Source organism: Engystomops pustulosus, chromosome 8 (genome assembly GCF_040894005.1).
Source record: "Engystomops pustulosus chromosome 8, aEngPut4.maternal, whole genome shotgun sequence".
Classification (NCBI taxonomy): domain Eukaryota; kingdom Metazoa; phylum Chordata; class Amphibia; order Anura; family Leptodactylidae; genus Engystomops; species Engystomops pustulosus.
Window position 1 is genome coordinate 34442102 of NC_092418.1, and position 24336 is coordinate 34466437.

At 42.4% G+C, this 24336-nt stretch overlaps 1 protein-coding gene across 1 annotated transcript; it reads left to right on the forward strand.

Moving 5' to 3' along the window:
- Nucleotides 1-2247: 2247 nt before the first annotated feature.
- Nucleotides 2248-22686, forward strand: CLEC19A (C-type lectin domain containing 19A). The gene is made up of 5 exons (XM_072122586.1): nucleotides 2248-2492; nucleotides 7678-7843; nucleotides 9746-9839; nucleotides 10778-10910; nucleotides 20735-22686. The coding sequence occupies exons 1-5, from the start codon at nucleotides 2384-2386 to the stop codon at nucleotides 20812-20814; spliced, it is 582 nt and encodes a 193-aa protein (XP_071978687.1). The 5' UTR covers nucleotides 2248-2383; the 3' UTR covers nucleotides 20815-22686.
- Nucleotides 22687-24336: the final 1650 nt, after the last annotated feature.

Here is a 24336-nt window from a genome sequence, read left to right on the forward strand (position 1 = left end):
CTGCACATAAATGTCACGGGTGACCCTGTGATCCATGTTTCGGATCGCGGGTGCACCTGTGCGCTGCCAGGCCCCGGTCTGCTGTCTTGGCACGGGTGTCCCCTGCTCCGCTTTGTGCCTGCCGCTGCCCCGCTCCTCCAGCTCGATACTTAAATGTCGTGGCTCCGGCCCGTCCGGCGTGCCCTGCTGTCTGACGAGCTCGCGTGCCTCCCCGCTGCTAGGGCACGCGCGCGAGACTCTCCAGGAATTTAAAGGGCAAGCGTCCTCCTTATTGGCACTGGTATCCTGGCTCTGCTATATAGCCTGGCGACACCCAGCATTCCCTGCCGGATCTTTATGTCCTGTTACTGAAGAGAAAGCCCTCCGTGTTCCCGAGCGTTTCCAGACGCCTCCGTGTATTCTGTGATTCCTGTGTTCCGTGTTGTTCCCGTGTTCTGGTGTCCTGTGGCGATCCTGTTATCCTGTGTTGATGCTGGTGTCCTGTGGCGGTCCTGGTGTCCTGTGGCGGTCCTGGTACCCTGTGGTGGTCCAGTAATCCAGTAGCCTTCTGAGGTCCTGCCAGCCATCCGAAGTCCTGCCTGCTATCCGAGGTCCTGCCTGCCATCTGAGGTCCTGCCAGCCATCCGAGGTGCTGCCAGCCATCCGTAGTCCTGCCTGCCATTCGAGGTCCTGCCTTCCCGTGGTCCCCATCGGGCCTAGTCGCACCCGCGGAGCGACCTGGTGACTCCCCGGACTTCACTTAGACTCCACTCCCAGGTTGCGGCTAGTATTGTTATCTCCCGTGGTGGTCCAGGGAGTCCACTGACTTAGTCCTAAGGGACTATTCCCCTGAGATTGTGACAATAAAGATGTGTTTATGATACCAAAAAGTCTGTTGCACAGTCGGACCACGTGCCACATTTATTACTGGTAAAAACCCTGTTTGGGTCCAAGGTTTGGGTACTGGATGCCCCATCAGTGACACACGCAATCGGTAATTTAATCTGGTTGCTTGCACTGCCATTTCGGGGTGGATCATTGTTCCATATGTTTCTCCACAAAATGATGGCGCTATGATGGTAATTACCCCCCCCCCCCCTCTATGGGTGTTCACAGCGTGGGGGCTGGTTTGAGACAAATTCGTAATGTTCGATATGAAAACTGCAGCACTTCACAAGTTCAGGTTCAAGGTGTTCATTATTCAGATTTTGATGCTTGACAAATATGTCGAAGTGTTGTGAGTTAGTGAATAAGGAGCACCCTGTGGTTTATCACCTGAACTTGTGAAGTGCTGGACCTTTGACCAAACCATGTGCACATACTTATTTAGGAGAGCAGTACTTCTTTACTCTTCTGGACATGGGGGATACCTTCCCGGTGTGAAACATTTACCATTACTTACTCTAGATCACTGCTCCTGGCTAGATTTTAGTTTTTGCAGCACAGATTTCCAGATTTTCGACCCCTGCCGTTATCAAAAAATTACTTATGTTAGTTTCAGCACCAAATATGCTAACTAGGCTCTCAACTGTCAAGTGGGCAGTCCCAGGCTGGTGCAGGCTAGCTGGTACTGCCCACTTGGAACAAAATAGCCTAATTAGCCTATTGGGTCAATAAAACACCAACAATGATTGCTGAGGAACAGTGGAAGCTAGAGAAGAATTTCCAAGGTCAACAGAATTCAGGGTGAGGTCCCTTTTTAAAGGATGGAATGGATTGGAGTTAGAGGTAAAGGATGCCCCTTAATGGGTGTCTTAATAAAGGACCCCCCCCCCCCAAAGTAGTACTTGGAAGCAGAATATATGTTTAGTAATCCCAAAACACTGATAATGCACTAATGCAAGTTTTCATACGGCCACTACTTTTCATAACACTCCACACAATAACTCTATTAAATGATCACCCTATAATGTGCCTCCGATTCGTTGATATCAGGGGGAGATATTAAGTAACAGCAGGATACTCGACGGCGTCCGGTATAAACGTTACCTATGTTTGTGAATTCCATTTGCGGGTAAATAAATACCATAGATCCTACTAATTCCAACTGTAAGAGAGCAGATTTTTCATGCGAGTCACCGTGGGGTTTGTACGACATTTATAATGTAAGTTATTGTATTACACTTCAATTCTTCTTCACAAATGACTCGGGTCAAAGGGTCAATCCTTCTAAACGAAAACCATGAACCCAGCGGAGACGTGAGATTTTACTGTTCAGGAGCTGTTAAAACACTAGGAGAACTGTGTCCAGCCTATCCCACAAGTGGTTGACACTTACTAGGGGTGTGTTCAGTATGAGGAGTACATCTGCTGTAGGAAACTTCATGTGCACAGTGAAGGTTTCCAAGTCTCTGACTGCAAGACTTTTTGACATCTCACTGAAGCAGGTCTTAAAAACCTAAAAATGAGACACAGTTTGACTGCTGCCTTTCCACGGGACATGTTCACCTCCATTGCCTTTATTGTACTAGCCGCACATGCTTTTCCCCAAACTGAGATTAAACTCAGTCCAGGTGAGTACCCTCCAGTACATGAAATGTTTTGGGCATTATATGTTCTTGTAGATTCATATTTTACCATATAATTTGAATATATTATGTCATAACTCTTTTGATATTCTATATAAACGTAAATTGTGTGAATGTAGCCTGAGGGTGATGCCACACGTCCCGTTTTTGGACCGTTTTAAAGCATGCGTTTTCAGTCCATTTAAAAACGTGTGCGTTTATCTTAATAGATAAATAGGTTCAAAGCAGCCAAACGCATGGTAAACGGTAAAAAACGGATGCGTTTTTTAAAACTTAAAGACTGAAAATGCATGCTTTAAAATGGTCCAAAAATGGGACGTGTGGCATCACCCTAAGACATGGGAATGTCAGTAGCTGTCTCCTGTAGACCTGCCAGCTAGTACAGGACCTGATTGGATCCCCAAAATATCCTAGTGCCAGAGGGTCAATGAGTAATTTCACTGCTCTCTGATATATTGATCACTAGTCATGCAATTTCTCAAAGGGTGGACTTAAAGGGGTTGTTCACTTTCAGCATATAATTCCAATGTACTTTGGAATTCTGTATCAATTCCTTGTGGTTTTGTAGATCTCTGCTTGGTTTCATTCTATAGAAAGCTGTTTCCTGCAGTGGATAGAAATCTCTCCATGGTCTTATGATGGACACACAGGTGCACAAGCCATTATTATCACACGACTGTCATTCTATAGGAAGCTTCATTGTTTACTTCTAGTGGACAGAAATCTGACCGTGGTCACACAGGTGCACGGCTCGTTATAACACAGAGAATTTGTTGTAATGGGAACACCCCTTTAAGCATATAAGCTAGGAACTAGAGATGAGCAGAGCCAATATTCGCATTCGGGGTTTGGCTGTGCGACCCTGACATATTGCCAGATTGGCGGCCAAACAGCCAATCCGGCAAATTGACACCCCCCCCAGCAACTAGCCATGGGCCAACCAAAACCATGACTAGTTGCTAGTTGTGTCAATTTTGCTGGATTGGCTGTTCAGTCACGTGGCCAAACCCCAAATAAAAAACCTAGAGTCTGCTTATTTCTACTAGGAATATCTCTGGGGTCCATGTGTCTTCTGTTCCATAGTCCATCATTTTTTTCAAAATTCTAAATGTACAGTATTCAGCCAAATGTTTCCTAACAGACCCTCCAGCATTTGTGGGAACGCACCCTAAGGCCCCTTCTACACTGGCGTTTTTCACGCGCGAGTTCTGCGCGTGCATTTGACGCGCAGAACTCGCATTGCACTCTGTCCCATTGTATTCAATGGGTCTTTCTCCATTTGCGTGGTTTTCAACGCGCGTGCTTGCGTTCGTTTGCACGCGCGTCAAAATCGCAGCATGCTCTATTTTTGCGAGTCACGCGCAATTTTCACGCCCCATTCAAGTCTATGGAGATGCATCAAGAACGCATTGCACTCGCAATCATTGCAAGTGCAATGCGAGTGCAATGCGTTTTAAACGTAAGGGTTGCTAGGTGACCAGAATAACATTATTTCCCCTGCTCGCGAACGATCATTTAATTAATAAAACACAGTGAAGAACAGTGAAGAATAGAATAAAAACAGTGAACACAGTGAACACAGTGACCACAGGATCATTTAAGATAAAAACACAGTGCAGAACACAGTGCAGAATAGATTACAGATGTTCGGCACATCTGCTTACTTGTCGGGAGATACGCACGGAACGGCGCAAACAAAATAGCATGTGAAGAACAATATATATGTGTGAAGAACACATTGCAGATGTATTTAAACATCTGCAATGTGTTCTTCACACACATATATATTGTTCTTCACATGCTATTTTGTTCGCGGCGTTCCGCGCGTATCTCCCGACAAGTAAGCAGATGTGCCGAACATCTGTAATCTATTCTGCACTGTGTTCTGCACTGTGTTTTTATCTTAAATGATCCTGTGGTCACTGTGTTCACTGTGTACAATGATTTTATTCTATTCTTCACTGTTCTTCACATCTGCTAAATTGTCGGGAGATAATATACGCGCGGAACAGTGAAGAATAGATCGCAGATGTTTGCAAATTATCAGAAGACATTATTTTTCAATTAAATAACACATTTTAATCCCCAACCATGGTCCCTTTGAAAACTGCTCGAGTCTCCCATTGAAACGCGCGTCAAAAATGCGCCGAAAACGCAAAAACAACGCTAACAACACGCGCGTGAAAAACGCAAAAACGCAAATTACTCCAAGGAAAAATGGAACAAAAACGCAGCCAAAACGTCAGTTTTTCACGCATTGCACCCTGACGTGAAACGCAACGCTAGTGTGCAAGAGGCCTTACCAGGTAACGTACCTAACAAGACCAAAATCTCCAACATGGCAGATGGACTTTTCCACAGATATGGGGTAGTTTCCATGGTCATCTAAGTTTTCTATTGTATGACAAGTTTTGCCAAAGTGTATGTTCGAAGATGTTGAGGAGGTAAATATCCTAGCGGTGGATTTTGGAAGCAGATTTTGACATTGCATTTATCAAAAGGAATTTTTTTGGTCATTTGTGTCTCTGCTCATTAAATGGAAACTGCATGAAAGTGTGAATTGATCCCCTGACTGCACCTTTTATGGATTCTGTGTTGTTACTGTAGAAGTCTATATGTATGGAGGTTACTGCCCTTTTGGCTATTTCCCAATTTTATCCCCTTTCCTGTTGACGTACTTCAGTTCTCATTTCCAGATCCACTTATCTTTTCTCTCTACACATCCCCTATTGGAGCTCAGTATCATCTCTAGGCTTTACCCCTTCACCAGAGGGGACAGGGCTTTTTTACTATGAGAACTGTCAATCTGTGGAATAGCCTGCCTCAGGCGCTGGTCACAGCAGGGACAGCAGAGAGCTTCAAGAAGGGTCTAGATGCCTTTTTACACCTAAATAACATGTTATATGGAATTGTTTCCTCTAAATCCCTTCCTCTTAGTCTTTGTTGATACCCAAAAAGTCTCAAACAGCAGTACAGAGAGACAGGGCCGCCCCTAGGAAATTTGGGGCCCCTGGACTGGCAAAATGGCACAGAATGATAATCCAGCCCTTTATTCACAGTGAATTCCCTACACCTGGGAAGGGAGGAGCGTTTTATGTGTCTTGGGGCCCCTTCTCCTCCTCGGGGCCCCCTCATCACTGTCACACTAAACCCCCCTGATGGCAGCCCTGGATAGAGATGTCCCCTGCCCCCTGCTGTTTGTTCATTCACTTGCATGTCACTTATTGTCACCTCCTCCTCCTCAGTATTCTCCATTGATTACATGCATTTTTAGCCATTGCATGTGTATGATGCAGTTGGATTCTCTTGCACTCTTGTATGATGACCTTTATTATTGCTCTGACCCTTCTTTCCTAAACAAATCTCCGCCCATTCTGCCAATAGCATCAACTTTTCTTGAACTTCTGAATCTTAAGCTGCAGTGATTCTCTTGATTGTGATACCCCAGTTATCAGATTAATTTCCAACATCCACAGCTTCAATCCTGCCCTAAAACACATTGGTACAAGTAGCCTTATACACTCCCTAATCTAGTGCACCGTAACCTGTTACTCCTAATAATAAGAGTATCCATTACACTTCATTGCATTGGCTCTCAATCCCTACATAGATTCTGTCTGCAGTTTCATATGTATTACCCTACCTTCTAAAATTTTGGTATGAAAGGAAGTGCTTATTATAGATCACAATATTTCTTTAAGGGATGTTCTCTTCTGAGCATTGACATTTAATTGAATTAATTTGCTACATACATACTTTTCTTTAAATGGATTTTATTTTACCTGTGTGAAGATAATTTCCCATAAATGTATTCATATGATCCTTTAGAAACAATATTGTTCTCCTTGGATACTACCACCATTGTGGGAGTGATTGCACAAAGAAATAAATAGTTTTTGTAGTGTCCAGGAGTTACTGCATATCCCACAGCTGTCATGTAGTAATGAACGCTGAATCTATTTGGTCAGGTGCCTCAATAGTGCAGGGGTGGTCGTATCCAAGGACAGCTTTCTAGTTTGTATAGGATAATATAGCTACAATTATGGTAAATTATCTTTACACAGGTACATTTTTTAAAAAAATAACATGCAATTGAATAAATGTATGCATATGGCAGCTTAATTCAATTTAAATCCCCAGATTATAATACCCCTTTGATTAAATACCTCCGACTCTGAGATAAATTAGGTAATGAGGTTCTGATTATAGATTATAGATGTATTGCACAGCACGAGGGTGGTATAAGTTTCCCCTATACCTAAGTTTACTGTAGTCATAGCCTGAAGCTCTTGATGAAAAACTTGAAGGTAACTCCAGCACTTGGAACAAATGTAAAACTTTGTATCTTTATTAGTACATAATTAAAAACATTATGCACATCCCCAGTGGATATAGCTCTTAGTTTCTGTAGCAGGTGTATTATGGAGCAGTAACAGATTATGGCAAAGATTTACATAAAAAAAAATATGTGTACATTCTTCTATGTAGGTCACGTGGGCGTAGAATCCACAGCAATCTCAAAGGTAATTGGAACGTACATGTAAATGTCATGGAAACTTTATTTCTAAAGCTGATGAGGGAGCTGAAACTGTACATTGTGGGATCACCTTCACCTATATCAAGGCTTTGGATTTTTCTGTTCTTTATTATGACATTAAAGGGAACCTGTCACCAAGACACATGGAGGAGCAGTTTCCCAAGGGTGGGGGGAAACTGCTCCTTTCTAGCCACTCCCAATGGACGAGTGCCTATTCACACAGCAGATGCTAATGAAAGGTACAATATAACATATCTTTTTTATGTAAAAACTATTTTTTATACAAAAACACTTTGGCAGTGTATGTACTATGCTCTGTGGGGACTGGGGAGTGCTAAAAATGGGTCTCCTGGTGACAGGTTCCCTGGAATCTAGACTAGATTTGTTTCATGACTGACATCAGAGGTGCCCAGGGGAACCCCAATGACCAGAAGTTGCTAGACCCCTGAGGATAATCAGTAGGAGGCTCTGTAAAATATCCTTATGTATTGTATATTACTGCTCTCTTCATATAGGGAAAAGACAAATTATGGGCCCCCTAATGTCCTGGACAGGGCTCAACTATACTCCATCAAATGACACCCCTATTACGATATGGTTACTTATATGATCCCTTTCTCCTTTGTATCTCAGTATTTACAGACGTCACCCAGCCCTATTCCTGCCCCCTGTTTTGGACCGAGTATAACGGGAACTGCTACAGATTCTTCCCCATGAATAAAACATGGGCAGAAGCAGACTTTTACTGTGCTGAGTTCTCTCTCGGCAGGACGACTGCCAAATTAGTTTCTATCCACAGGTACAGTATACGGCAACTTCACTGCAGGAACCAAACTATAACAGATGTTTATTACCTTCAGCTTCCAACAATCAAGAAAACAATGTGCATTATACAAAGAATGGAGACGGCACTACTTTACTTCTCCGGTTTTTACCTTTGTTTGCAATAATTGGTAGAATTTTAGAAGATAAAATGGGAGTTTTAGGAAGGGATTTAAAGGCAAACTCCAGACTAAACTCATCCACCCTGCACATTATTGAGGCAAACTGCACATAGTACAGATTGCACTACTTTTGATGAATCTGGTCCAGAATGTATTATTATAACATCCCTTGCAGCATCACTTCATTCTCAATATCATGAGAGTCCAACCAGAGTACCACTGGACATACATTCATATAATCTGCAGACCTCTTAGGATCAGGGGTGGTTCCATAGGTCAGAGGCCCGGTCTAGTAACATTTCATAACTTACAATGGCCCCTTGCAGATGGCTGTGCCAGGTTGTACCAGGACGTAGTACTTGGCCGGTTGCAGAAAGGGAGGGGAGTGAGCTCTCTACACCTCTCCATTCTCCATAGGAAGTCAGGTAAGGTAGCCGCTCCTTAAATCTTTCCAAAGATCGGACATGTCTGATGTTTCACGGTATGGACTCCCGGCTGGCACGTGCTTCACTGATTAAATGAAGGGTCATATTGCCCATTGAAGTGAATGTGACCATGTGCTACCTATTTTAAAACAGGTAGCACCCGGCCATTTAAAAATGTTCGTGTGCAAGGGACCTCACTCTTTTTGATGGGGGTTTGCAGGCAGACCCAAATTGGTTTCAGTTGGTTTTGTAAAAGTTAAGAAATGAAGTGAATCTTTACTGACCCGATTGCTGTAATTCCAATATTGGAGTGCTACCAGCTGGTTGAGAATAACTCACAGTTCCCATATTTGCATTGTTTTTAACATTTGTAAAGCTTAATCAACGTGATCAGGTGTAGGCTATATAAAATATCCGCATTCCGGTTAGTTTGTTAGACCATGAATAAGGCTCTTTAGCCAAAACGCGTAGGTCATTTTTTTCTTAAGCAAATATATATGCTTTTATACTCATCAATAAAGAAGAATTGTTTTGCACCCTCCATAACTGCTAATTGTTCTCTCTATAAGTCTTGTGTCGCTCTCAACTTCAGCGTGGAGCCGCATGCACCTGTGGCTTATTGTAGTTCAGTGTTGCTGGAGGAGTAAGCCGGTTTTGCACTTGTAGCAATCTTTTTTCCGGGCTACCAGCTGAACTCCACTTCCTGTCTGGATCCCGACTCCATGGGTCACATTTACTAAGGGTGCGCGGATCGCATTTCCGTCGGGTTTCCTGACTATTTCCCTTTTGCGGCGCAATTCACTGGGTTTTTGGCACACGCGATTGGATTTTTGGCGCAATCGCGGCGACTTTCATGCGACACAAATCGGGGGTGTGGCCATCGGACAACCCGACTGATTCCGATTAAGCACGGGATTTAACATTCAAAATTGTGTCGCACTTACATACACCGGGAAGAAGATGGTGAACTCCGGCAGACAGTCCGGACTGGGGATCGCAACTCGGACGGGTAAGTAAATCTGCTCCTATGTATTTGCAGAGCCACTCAACCTTCCATGGAAATTCTGTAAAACTTCCAAAATGTTCTTCAAGGTTGACTTTTTCATTTCAGTTTTACAACTAATAGATATTACTCAAACTGGGCATATAAAAATGCATTATATTCTCCAGTTTAATGAGGTGGATTACACAGAAACATTTGTCATTTGTAGTGAGAAATTCAGCATAATCCTTCAGTAAACCACATGTGGGAACTGCATGAAGACCCCAGTGATGGAGGCTTAGAAGATGATAGACCGCTACCTAACAATCTTGTATCTTTTATCTTTTTAGCTGGGAAGAAAATATTTTTGTTTTTGATCTCGTGAACAGCCAGGTCCCAGGAATACCGACTGATATCTGGATAGGATTAAGTGACAGAAGGCAGGTATGGATCACATTAGACAAGTAGAAATCATTGGCGTCCTTCTGTTTGTAACATCAGCAAATCAGCAAAGAAATTTGTAAATGGAATACTAATGTATAGAGAACTAATGTTGTATGAGGGTTTGGAGGGTGATGTTTTTTTGTTCTGGGGCACTCATGGTGTGAAAATGGGAACCCCTTCACATCAAATCCTTTAGATGCCCCTTGACATCTGACTATTTTAGACTCCCCTATTGTTTTCTGTAGTATGGGGAGTAACAAATCAGCCAAATAATCTTTACTATTGTTTCCTTGCGTGTGAATGGAGACCACTGTCAAAGACCCCAAATCTCGGACTGAAAATCCATAAAACTTGATAAATTACTTATCCTGGAGCAAAAAATTCAACTCATGACCAATTAACATAATACAAACGTATATTCCCAAATGCAGGATCCGAAGGAAGACTTTTCATTTATGGACCAAATAAAACCTATATCGCATCCTGTCTTTTACCTCATCTGCTGCCATTTCTGTCCATGAAATGGCTGGAGAATCATGTGATCTACCGTCCAGGAATATTCCATTCCATGAATACAGGGGCAAAACTACAGGGGTAGCAGCCTTAGTAGCTGCTATGGGGCCCACCGTGTCAGGGGGCCCCGGCAGCCAACCTGTTGGATTTGTTGGATTTTGGGCTTTAGTGTACTTTACTGTTCAGGGTCATCTTGGTTATAGAGACAGAAGGAGTAGACAAGTTTTATTCATTAATTTCCTCCATTGTAGTAGATAAAAGGAACGTTTGCTAAAAATGTCTCTGCAGGTTAAAGCTGGTTGCTGGTGGTCATAACTGGACCTCTTTTGAGCTAATCATATTTGGAGAACTGTTCTGAGAAAGGCGCTGGGAAAAATCATAATTGTAATTTAACCTTTTATATTCTGCCTGTATTTTTTGTGAAGGAAGGTGAGTTTGAGTGGACTGATGGCACCCAGCATGACTACAGTTACTGGGATGGAAATCAACCAGATGATGCCACTAACAGCTCCGCGGAGGATGAGGACTGTGTACAGATATGGTACAGATACTACAGTGGTAAGTACAATGTGCTCTAAACCTTTGGTTAAGGTACAATTTCCAGTGACTCAACTACCAAAACTAATCTTGGGAAAGTTAGAATTTTGATCTATGAGTGGTTAAACCTGGTGACACCATAGATTTATGTGATTTGTAGCATTCACATTAGGGCACATCCAGTACCTTCATAGTCCTATCACTTGATTTTGAACTCTGGGACTTGTTTATACAAAGAACCAAACCCTATGCCATTTGTTACCCATTCCTGCTCTTCTAATCACAGACAGTGATTGTTTACAAGCAGAAACTACAATTCCCAGAAAGCGTTGCACAGCAGGCTGGATGTAGTAAGCGTCAGCGCTAGAGATGAGTGAGTATACTCGTCCAAGCTTGATGCTCGTTCGAGTATTAAGGTATTCGAAACGGCTCATTGCTCGGACGAGTATTTCCCCTGCTCGAGATCGAGCATTTAATTAAAAAAACACAGTGAAGAACAGTGAAGAATAGAATAAAAACAGTGAACACAGTGAACACAGGATCATTTAAGTGAAAAACACAGTGAAGAATAAATTACAGATGTTCGGCACATCTGCTTACTTGTCGGAAGATACGCAAATGGTGCAAACAAAATATTATGTGAAGAACAATATATATGTGTGAAGAACACATTGAAGAACATGGTGAGCAGGACGGAGACACTGGGGAGCAGCACAGAGACACCGGGGAGCAGCAGCACGGAGACATCGGGGGAACAGCAGCACAGAGACATCGGGGGAACAGCAGCACGGAGACATCGGGGGAACAGCAGCACGGAGACATCGGGGGAACAGCAGCACGGAGACATTTGGGCAGCACGGAGACATTGGGCAGAACGGAGACATTGGGGCAGCACGGAGACATTTGGGCAGCACGGAGACATTGGGCAGCACGGAGACATTGGGGCAGCATGGAGACATTTGGGCAGCACGGAGACACCGGGGCAGAACGGAGACATCGGGGCAGCACGGAGACATTGGGGCAGCACGGAGACATTTGGGCAACACGGAGACATTGGGGCAGCACGGAGACATTGGGGCAGCACGGAGACATTTGGGCAGCACGGAGACATTGGGCATAACGCAGACATTGGGGCAGAACAGAGACATTGGGGCAGAACGGAGACATTGGGGCAGCACGGAGACATTGGGGCAGCACGGAGACACCGGGGCAGAACAGAGACATCGGGGCAGAACGGAGACATCGGGGCAGCACGGAGACATTGGGGCAGCACGGAGACATTGGGGCAGCACGGAGATATTGGGTCAGCACGGAGATATTGGGGCAGCACGGAGACATTGGGGCAGCACGGAGACACCAGGGAGCAGCAGCACGGAGACACCGGGGAGCAGCAGCATGGATCCCGGGACAGCATATCTCCCAACAAGTAAGCAGATGTGCCGAACATCTGCAATCTATTCTTCACTGTGTTTTTCACTGCGTTTTTCACTTAAAGGAAACCTACCATTTCAAATGGTAGGTGTAAGCTGTAAACACCGAGCACCAGCTCAGGGTGAGCTGGTGCCGGTGCTTAGTTTCGTTAGTGTTAAAACCGCGGTATCGCGGTTTTAACACTTTTTAAACTTTATAGCAGAAACTGCTTCGGCGCTGCGCGCGCCTACATAGGAAATGCCGCAGGCGTTGCCGAAGCAGTTTCTGCTATAAAGTTTAAAAAGTGTTAAAACCGCGATACCGCGTTTTTAACACTAATGAAACTAAGCACCGGCACCAGCTCACCCTGAGCTGGTGCTCGGTGTTTACAGCTTACACCTACCATTTGAAATGGTAGGTTTCCTTTAAATGATCCTGTGTTCACTGTTTTTATTCTATTCTTCACTGTTCTTCACATCTGCTAACTTGTCGGGGCTCGTTATTCGAGACGAGCACTCGAGCATCTGGAAAAGTTTGTCTCGAATAACGAGCACTCGAGCATTTTAGTGCTTGCTCATCTCTAGTCAGCTCCTATCTCCCCTTCCTTTCAGCTCTTGCAGTGAAGCTCATGGAGCCCAATCAATAAAAAAACTTTAGTACAGACTTCAGTACTACATAGCACTTTTCTCCCCTTATCACACCTTACTGTAACAAAGTATGACAGTGAATTTATCTAGAACTTTTTTCCATTAATCCAAAAGAAAGGAAATGGACTGAAAGTACTACAGTAATGTACCCTTGAGGTCTTGTACTGTATACCTTCGGACATTTACACCAACATGGGGAGAGAAAAAGAACTGGACCGCACATCCACACATCACACAATGATCTACTGCCGCTAGGCTACATTATATAACGAACTCGAGGTTCTTAGTTGCATTTTGATCAAATTGTATAATCTACTAATCACTTCACGGTAACCTGTTTATGGTGGGTCCCTACGCTACTGAGTGCGGCATCACACGGCGTCAGCCACAGCCGCAGCACAGCGCCAACAGGGACCAAGACCCGGTTGCCCCCCAGCACCCATACTGGCAGGCATAGCCCCCATGGCTTCGGGCCTGAGACCACATAGAACAGTAAGTATTCAACACCTGTTCACACATAGTGAGCTTTTTTTTCTGTTCACATGGTGCGGTATTGCATGGCATCCGCTGCTTCCGTGGTGCGGTGCAGGGCCCGGATCCATGAGGGCTATGCCTGCCAGTATGGGTGCTGGGGGGCAACCGCGTCTTGGTCCCTGCCAGTGCTGTGCTGCGGCGGCGGTGTATGCCATGTGATGCCGCTCACAATAGCGTAGGGACCCACTACAGCGAGGTCACCGTGAAGTGGTTGGTGGGCTTGATCAAAATGTAACCAAGAACCTCGAGTGCATTACATAATGTAGCTTAGCGGCAGTAGATCATTGTGTGATGTGTGGATGTGCGGTCCAGTTCTTTTTCTCTCCCCATGTTGCTTCCGACATTTACAGTTGCCTTTCATAGAAGAATTTCAAGCTTTTCATCTGAACTACAGGAAACACATCCACTTTTATTCAAGTTTTTCCACCATACAAAAAACAAGACCGAAGAAAAGCATGGTATTAGGCATGAGTATAATCCCTACCCAATAAGGGTGTGCAAGGCATACAGTACAGTCCACAGCAGTTACTGCAACACTGAACCTAATATCCTAAAATGCTCCATAATATCTTACATAAGTCTTGTCTATCCTACTGCGATCTTATCTGCTCAAGCATGTGCATTGCATATGTTAAATCGTCTAGTCAGGGAAAGTTGTTTAAAGGTTGATCTATACTATTACATCAGATAGTCTGTCTCGGAAAACAGTAAAGAGTACCACCTGGATCAAGGATTGTAAACCAAGCACACCTACATGCCTAAAAAAGGCTTTAAAAATTATGCAAATTAGCCTGTGGTGCTCCAGGGCTCCATAGTTGTTAAGCAACCCCAGAGCACTACAGGCTCATTTGCATAATTGTTTAAACCTTATTTTGTAAAAATGAGGGCATAAGAAGATAAAAAAGCGCATTCTCCCAAAGGGGCCACACACCAGAATGTAAGTGTGCTCGATTCACAATACTTGATCCAGGTGGTAGATGTCCTTTAAAAATAACTCACTAGGGCACATATATCTAATTTTAAGCTTGGCTTTTTTTATGTTTTGACTTTTTAGGCGCATGTGGAAAAAAGACTCAAAGGGGAAGATTTGTCAGAAGTGTCTGAGAACAAAACTGTTCTAGTTACCCATACCAACAAATCAGAGATCAGCTTTCATTTTCCCACAGCTTTTTTTTAAAATGATAGCTGAGCTCTGATTGGTTTCTATTGACAACTAGAACAGTTTTATCTCAGACAATTCTGATAAATCTCCCCTAAAGTCTCAAATTTTGGAGCAAAACCACACCTGCCCCTGATAGGTGTGTGAAACTTTTGAAGAGTTTTTTGTGACTTTTGCTCAAAAAAAGTCCTAAATCTACCACCAGGATGAAAGATTGTAAACCAAGCACACTTAACATACTGGTGTGTGTCCTCGTGTTAGGAAAGTAAAATTATGCAAATGAGCTAGTTTGCATAATAAAAAAACCCTTTTTTAAAACAAGGGCTTAAAAGGCTAAAAGAAGAATGGGTCGTAACAGAGGGGTCACACACCTGTATGTAAGTGTTCTTGGTTTACAATCCTTCATCCTGGTGGTAGATTTCCTGTAATAAGGAAAAGTACAGGTGCCCCATTCTAAATTCTAATCATTATAGAGTGGGGAGCCCCCCTCCCCAAAAAAGAAAACCATACAGGGCTGTTCCTTGGAATATAGTCCAATATTTACTAGTATTTTAATATATAACTAAAGATTCATGACTACAGCTGTTGTCCAGATGTATCTTCTGCACAGACCTGGTTCATGTTACCCACTTATCTGCACAGAAGGTTGTTCCGACCATCAATAATTGGAAGGTAGAGGGGTCTGACATGGTTCATGTGTATTTTCAAGCCTCATTGAATAATAATGGTATACATGTAACATGCAGTGCACGGAGAGGTCACAGGAGGTAATAGTAGGGGAATACATCTATTATTATAACATACTTTATTATTTTAAAAAGTTTTAGTATACATTTTTGTAAAAAAAAAAATTAGCAATTTTGCAAACATAACTGATAAGTCAGAAATTGAGGGATTAGGAGTGAAAAAAAAACAAATCTTCATCCTCTTGATGAAGTAGCTGGGCTTGGGTTGGGATTTATGTACAGTCATGGGGTTATGTGATACAAGTGTCCATCCACAGTTTAGGCTAAATGCACACGATGTATGCCCACCGTATCGTAGTGCATCGGCGCTGCAGAGGAGCAGGGGATGAGCTCTGCTCACCCCCGCCCCTCTCCATAGGGATGTATGGCGCACTGCACCGTTACACGGGAAAAGAAAGGACATGTCCTATCTTTTCCTGGGCTACATAGCGGTACAGTGCCGCACGTGTGCTGCACCGTACCGCTCCCGTACAGGGCCGTGAGCCCATAGAAGTGTATGGTGGACGTATGTCGGCCGTATATACATCGGCCATATAAACGTCCCCCATACATGTGTGTGAATGCAGCCTTATACTGAGTGACCTTTATAGCATGGGTGGCATTTGATTTTAATGGGTAGACTCTCTATTTGGTGCCCCCAAAAGATTAATATGTATATAATTTTTTTACTATATAGTATTTTTTAGATATACAGGTAGTCTCCTGTTACAGACGGACCCCTCTGCCCACACTGTGACCTCTGGTGAAGTCTCTGGATGTTACTATAGTCCCAGGCTGCAATGATCAGCCGTAAGGTGTCTGTAATGAAGCTTTATTGTTAATAGTTGTTCCCATGACAGCAAAAAATTTTGCATTAGGGACAAAAATATTTTTGTCTGGAGCTACCATAAAATATACCAGTTCCGATTTACACACAAATTCAACTTAAGTACAAACCTATGAAACCTATCTTATAACGTAATCATTATACGTAACGGCACTGCCTGTATTGGAAGCGCTGACTATGTAACAGATAGGTTTTTTAGATTCTATAATCATATATACGGTAATTATATATTTTAATCTAGATTTCATAGTTTTATGAAAAATCCATAGCCAGGGCACGTATAAGCTAAACATATGACCATGTATGTCGAGTGTCCAGCATCATGGTCATGCTTTTCTAAAGAAAATCTGTGACTTGATTGGAGAAAAAATTGTTATTTTTATCTATATTCAAAATAGTATTTCAGTGCTTTATGGGCCAGGAGGTCTGGTGCCCCCACTCTTGCCCTGTTGTCTCACTTGCTGATCGGTGGTGGGACCCCAAGGACCACGAGAACGGGGTTTTTTATACCCTAGAAGAATGAAGCGATCGGTCCATGTGTTTGGCTATCTCCACGAGCAACATAGATATGAATAGGGCAGTAGAGCACATGTGCAACCTGTTGCCCTGTTTATTCAGTTGTACAGCCAGTTCTTGGGATCTGCCACCAATCAGCAAGTTAGTCTGTATCCTGTGGAAAGGGGCTAAGTTGTTGTGACTGGACAACCTTTTTAAGTGTCCACAGTCCTTAATAAAGCTAATATCTTGACTACCTTACGTCTAAGATGCCTGCCGGCTTTTAAAATGTAGATGCGGTCCCCCCCAGTAGAGCGACATCTGTGTTAGTTTACCATCAATAAATCCTAATGCAGAAAATGTCTCTCGTCTACCTCATAGAAGGTCATGCTGTCTGCACATATGTCATCAATGCACACCTAAAAAAAAAATCCCCCCTCGGAGCATCTCGTAACCCTTTCCATACAGAGCAGAAGATGCTAGAAGACAACCATAGATCCTTATCTCATAGAGGGAGATGTTCTCCAATACTCCATCCTCTGGTTGTGTAGGCCTGTTATTGTAGAGTGCGACATTACGTATCCGTGCCAATGCAATCTGCATCTGAGGGTGGATGTTTGACACTTCCCTATTAGCATATTTCATCTAAAGGTTACTCATTTGCATACCTCCCGTCAGATCCCCGGGAATTCAGAATTGTGTCACTTTTTTTTTTTGGACTCATTCTCCTTGCAAAATCTATTAAAAGAATGATATCAATTTGTCATCTCCAGGCCGGTGTCTATGGCAGAGCAGATGTCTGGTGAAGGACAGTAATGATCTGATCACAGCGTCGTAGGATTCATTTGCTCTTTTTGAGGTTGATTCTACTTATTATGAAATGCAATCGAAATATCCGGTATGCGACATCAAGGCATCAGGCAAGGAAATAACAGGGGGATAACAACAGGGATGACCTATTCACCCGTGGAAAACTGCAATTGAATATTAGAATGAAAACCATGGGATCTCATTTAAGATCCTTAAACCATGGCTTGTGGCTGTCGTTGTTCAGCGTTATTCTCTGAAAATGGGCTGAGTTCAGTGTCGAACTGACCCGCCAGAGTACCCGAGAATCCTCTGTTGGGTCCAGACTTTGCACAGCAGAAGACAACCTAATATGGAAGCTTCTAGTGTCTGTGTCTTAGGGCAGTGGTGGCGGACCTATGTAATAGGTTCCAGAGTTGGCACTGAGAGACTTCACCCCATCACCAGACATGACCTCCTTCTATAGTCCCCGGTAGCCCAGGAAGTGTTACTTTAAAGTGAACCATCCTTGGCTGTTTGCAACTGCAGGAGGTGTGAACAGCGCTGGATCATCATTGGAAGCCCTGCTTAAGGCCCCCGATTCTACCTGTTCAGGGGAGAGGCAAGCTGCAATGCTAATCCAAATTTCTCCTTCCTTTTACTGTATTGGTGTCCTCTGGCCACCAATATGATTGAAAGCGTTGACAGAGCAGGGAGCAATGAGTTACTGTTAAAATTGTCGTGTCTGGGTGCGTCACGAAAAAATAAGTGGGTTTGGGTTGTTGTTCTCTAAAGAGGTTCACCATCAATGCCCGTGGGGTGGATGGAGGGTTGGAGACCAAGCAACAAGCTATGCAATACCAGACATTCTGTATCAATTCCTCACGGTTTTCTAAATCTCTGCTTGTTGTCATTCTATAGGAAGCTTCTATGTTTACTTCCAGTGGACAGAAATCTGACCATGGTCACACAGGTGCACAGCTCGTTATATCACACATCTCTGATTACTCTTTATGACACTAACGAGCCGTGCACCCGTACGACCATGAACAGATTTCTATCCACTGGAAGCAAACGAAGAAGCTTTTTATAGAATGACAGATAGCAGAGATCTAGAAAATCATGAGGAATTGATACAGAAAGTATATTGGAAAACGGTATAACTTTTCATCAAACTAACAATAACATTAATTTGCCAAAATGGGAATAGCCTTTTAAATTAGTTGGGTACAGGCTCCAGATATTGGACCCACACCTATTTGAGAATGAACGTCTATTGACCTGGGTTTCCTGAATGGAGTCATGGTCAGGTTTCCTGATGTTAGTAACGGATCCCTTTCGGCGACATAGATTTCTTAGTTATTCAGGTTCACTCTATTCTCCTCTACGTATTCCTTGTATATATCCCAAAGAATCAGGTAGGGGTCCCAAAGCTAGAGGAGACTTATGTTCCAAACTTCAGTTGCATCGATATAGAACTTGCTCTCTGTTGTTCACTAACGCGGGACTAGTCTCCGCAAACAGTTCCGGAAGAGTGACGTCACTCACAGTACGGAACGCTAGGAAGGGAACTTCTCGTTTCAACATGGCTTCCCCTCCTTGCGAAGAAAGCCTTTTTGTTTGTCCAGTAGGTTACAATAATATTTATTTAATATATTGGTCAAAATGGGTAATGCATTTAACCCTGGAGAGGTTTGGATCCATTCCAGCCAATGATGTGTGAGCGAAATAAATGTGTTTGGAAGATATAGCTCCGGAAGACTCAATATTTCGTTTCTAATCCTTCAATCCTCTTACACCCTTGGATCACCACTTATCTAGATTTCCTCTATACCTGCTATTGTTTATCTGTGGTTCTCTACTCCACCAGTGATTTCTTTATTTCTTATATATTACTCATCATTCTACTTCTGACATCACTTTACCTTTTTGACCCTTTATCATTTGTCACTTCTCACTTTCTATTTAATTCTGAATGTCAATAAGGAACAATGTCACCCAGTCTATTCTTGATTATTAATATGTGTAGTAAAGGTATAAGTGTACTGCCTACATACACTGTATATTCTACATACTGGGGAAGAGCAGATTCCCAAGGTTTCACTGTTAAATTTGTACAAATTCTAGAATGTTCTCTGTTAATTAAAATGGTTTATCCACAGGACAGGGCCTAACTTGCTGATCAGTGGGGGTTTCAGTGATGAGACCAACACAGATCACAAGAACCGGGGGGGAGGGTCCAATGTACCCTTGTTGGTCCCCTCTTTGCTCCCCAAGATGCACAAAGTAGCCAATCGCGCATGACTTGGTCGCTCCGTTCATTTCTATGGAGCTGACGGAGTTTGCCGAGTACAGCTCTCGGCAATCTCAGTCAGTGGCCATAGAGTTTTTCCTGTGGATAGGGCCTAACTTGTTTCATGGGAAAACCCCTTCAAAGTAGAACTGTCATCAGGCAAATATCTCCATGACGCATCATACACAAATTCTTGGGTTCTAAAACAGTGGTAGAAGGGAAGTTCCCTGGATCGACAGTTTTTCGAGGAACATTGCTTTCCTCCTTTTCCCTTTGGTCCTTTTTTAATTCTCTGGTTAAATGGAGGGGAAGAAACTAGACTAGAGAGAAGAAGAAGGAAAGTGGGTCCAAGCAGTAGAGTGTCACACCAAGGGGTGGAGTTTTTCATTAGGGGAGCCCCAAAAATTACTTGGGGTTACAAATTCACTATGTTCTGGTACCTCTTCTGAAAGGATCAGAACCTCTAGAGTACCTTACATCATCTCAGGGAGAGCCTGTCCAATGGGGAATATGTTCACAGAAACAATGATAATAGATAAACACCTCAAATAAGCAGGTCCAACCAAAAGACTACCTCTCACCTCTCCTGACATTTCTGTTTTCATAGTTGCCTATAAACTAAAAAATTCTGGATGACTTTATGTTATCAGTCGATGTTGTGCCATTCCTTTGTTTTTCCTAAAAGTTATCTAAGTGGACCTTACCGGTAAGGGAGTGTCACTGCACTGCCAAATCACTGTGTCCAACTGTGCAGGGATACACCTCCAACTGGTAACACCCACTTGTCTGACTAATCGATAAAGTTTTTTTATGGTAAAACAATTATTTGCCAAAACAAGTAAAACATAGATAGAGGATAAATACATTGATAGATAGGAAATAGATACATAGATAAATAAAATTACAAATTATGTAGCAGTTTTATCTAATCTGTTTTCCCTCCCTCCAGCCTTACGTTCCTGGAATGACAACAGCTGCAACCGTGAATTCCCTTTTGTCTGCAAGATCCCGTCTTTGACCCATATGTGACAACATACTTCATGGTCTGCAAACTCTGAAGAAATTTGTACAAATGTTTACTCTGGGAAAATTGTAAATGATATTACAGTATCTGACTGAGAGGAAAGGCAATTTACAAGATCTGTCTATGGGGGCAAATTTACACAATAACACGGACTTCCATAAAAATTACCTCCAAAATCAAGCCAAAAAGATATTAAGAGATTTATATCATTAAAAGTGTCTGAGGTCTATTGTAGGCGAACTAGTAAATAGAAGGGACAATTAACTACATTTACACAAAAAAAAAATGTGTTAAATTCTCCTGCTGTTTGACATTAGTTCTTGTGATATTTGACGTAAGATATTCTGATAATAGACATTAAAAATCATAATATTTGACATTAGAACTTCTGATATCTGATATTACATTTTGACATTTTACTTTATTTTACCAGATATATGATGTTAATTATCCTGATGTTTAACATTAGATCTTCTGGGGGTGATTTACTATGCCTTCTCCTTTGGATTAATTTATGAAAAATTGCCTAAAAGATTTGGTTAAAAATGAGCTTAAATAGTAAATAAACCTTTGAGGCATTTATTGTATTTCAGAAATGAGTAAATAAGGTGATAATAGAAAACTTTGTAATATACTTCAATAAGGGCAGCAGTTGCTCTGTGCTTTCTTTCTGCTTCTTTCTCCTGCAGTGAGCAGTGTATCTGAAAGCCTTCAGAGTTCACTCAGATAAGGAGGCTACTTATTAGCTATTTCCATACCTAGAGAAAGTTCGGCTTGATGATTCATCTCTCTGATGAGATTAAACTATCCAGGGACTGTCTGTAAAAGGTTAAAACACTTTATCAGGTTCCTTTATCTCTCAGCTGTCAGTGGATACAGGACCAAAAGATGATTTACACAAACTGCTTGAATGAGGAAGATCAGCGGAGGGGAAAAAGGACATGGGAACACATTGTATATTGAATAGTTTATCATTATCATCTTTAGTATTCATTTGTGAAGTTTAGTTACGTTTCAAAGGGGTTGGCCACTTACCTCATGTTTTTTTGTAATGTGTGTATAAGTGTGGGGGCAGGATCTTAGGAGATTTACCAATATACATCTAGTAATATAGTAATAGTTCTGCACCTCTTTCCTGATATGTAAAGTGAGGCCTCCTGTCTTTTACCTCATCAGCCAGAGATTCCTGTCCATAAAATGGCCGCAGATGGACGGTCATGTGATTTTATCTGTCCATGAACAATCCCCCTGCTAGGGCCTTGAGCTTATGATCATGAATATTATCATAAAGCTCTGGCAGGGCCATTGTTCTTGAACAGATAAGATCACATGAGCCTCCATCTGCAGCCATTTTATGGACAGGAATGTGCATCACCCCTGCCAAACAAGGGGTGTCCCCACACAGGTTCGAATCCTGTTCGTGACACCACTTTACATATCATGAAAGCGGAGCAGAACATTTAATAGATGTGTATTGGTAAATTACCTAATATCCTGCCCCCATACAAACCCACACAATGCTAGAAACCAAGTCTAAATAACCCTGCTTGTAATGTATAGATAAAACAGAGTCATAAGACCAAAAGGAGGACACACTGTCCTACAACTGTATTAGCCGACCACTGCACCCCAATACATGCACAAGAGTGTACTATCTATCTGTACTGTATGCATTGTAATGTACTTTAATTCTGGGTATGAGCAACTCTAGCCAAGATCGCTAATCACAGGTCATACTATCTGAATGGAATTGAATAAAGCCATCATATTCACCGCTTTACCTGATCATGGGTCTTTAGTATGTGTACAGGAGTCTTGGTCTCTGAGTTGTCCTGCCTGGTATAACTTATCTGATTGAAATAAACAAGTATTTGCTACTGCTGTGAGTTTTTTGTTGTAGTGTTTCATACCTAAATTTTGCTAATGTGATAATGAATGCGGGTTCCCATTCAAGTAGAGGTTTTGATAACTATAAAACAATGAAACAGAAGGTTCTACTAAGGTTCACTGTTATCTCATATAGGTTGCATTGATTCGTTTCTAATTTCTACATGTACATGGATGGTTGTATTCATGTATTCTGACACAGACCATTTAGAGTTGTAGCAGAATTTGTAGGAAACCTCCAACTGGTATGTATAAAACACATCAAGGCCAACTGGTGAAGCATCTATTAATAGCCCATGTCCGGTGGTGCCCTCCACATCTATCTTCTGGCCACAGGAACTCTTCTTTCTTCAAGAATGACTCCCCAATGCATTAATTCATGGATTATTAGTTGTAAATTCAGATTGAAGTGGGAACATTGGATTTGAACAGATCTTGGACGATGGAGTGCTTAGGGCTTAGAGGACAATTGATGGATCTCTCGTAAATTGCATTTCTATAACCATTATGGGAAGCAGTTGGGGCTCATCTTTAATTGAATTCCACATTTTATTGCTGTAGAATGGAAGGTTCCAATAAATTGACACATATTTTCATATCAGAGAGAGTAAAAGGCCTACAACTTATGCTAAGCCATTAGTCATGGCCCTTAGTCATGAACAAGCACCACCAATGCCTGTCACAGCCTTGGCAAATGAAAGCATTGTCATGGAAAACAATACATTGGATTATTTCTCACTAATCGTGATGAATTTCCAAACAGTCGTGACTAGATGGCTTATTATAATAGGTTTTCCTTCACCTCTCAGCATAAGGGTAGTTTGAGGAAATGTATGCAACCTAATCCATCTGTATAGAGAATAGTCTGCATTTCTTGGAAAGCTATCCACTCTGGAGAGCTGTGAGGGGGGTGGAGTGGTAATGGCAGTGGAAATTTATACAGTTATCTGAACTATGCGCCAAGGAAAACGTCTCCACTGTTATGTAAAAATGTATTATTGTTTCTTTAGGGATCGGGGGTCTATTGGTTGAGCTTTTATTTTGAAATATTTTACCGTAAGGGAATTTATGGATGCACAGTAGTAAAGTTAGTCATGTATATTACTGGCAGGGTGCTAAAGTAAGTAATGCTGATTTACTAGGTCGTGAAGGTTCTGTTGAATAAATATTCTATAATAAGATTACTGAAAAGGTTTCCAGGAATTCGGCATTTACGTAGGAACAAACAAGGTTAACTTTAAAAGTCAAAGTTTGCTGTTTGATACGTCGATTTGATCCTCAGTTCATTGCATTTAAATTTACTCAATATATTCATAAATAAGGTGTGTACAAAGAGATGCCACCCAGAAAAACCAAGCTCCCCCCATCTCAGGTCAAAGTTTCTTCTGATCCTGCTTAGTAGTGCCAACCCCCGGCCGTCCCCACCACCTCAACGCTCCATCCACATACACAGGAGACTGAAGTGCAGCTGTACCACGTCAATGATGACTAGCACATGCCCATCCATCAAAATTTCTACATGGTACAAGTAGAACATGATAGTCTTTTGACCATGGTCCCTTTTTATACTGGTCTTTTTATATGATATAAGCGCACAAATGTAAATCCAAATTCTTCATCCCCATATTTGTGACTATATA

What these genes read in the sequence shown, in the direction of transcription:
- CLEC19A (XM_072122586.1), top strand. Translation starts at nt 2,384, where the DNA reads ATGAGACACAGTTTGACTGCTGCCTTTCCACGGGACATGTTCACCTCC. An exon ending in GATTAAGTGACAGAAGGCAG is followed by an intron (nt 9,840 to 10,777) that starts GTATGGATCACA and finishes TTTTTTGTGAAG; the next exon opens with GAAGGTGAGTTTGAGTGGAC. An exon ending in ATGGTACAGATACTACAGTG is followed by an intron (nt 10,911 to 20,734) that starts GTAAGTACAATG and finishes CCCTCCCTCCAG; the next exon opens with CCTTACGTTCCTGGAATGAC.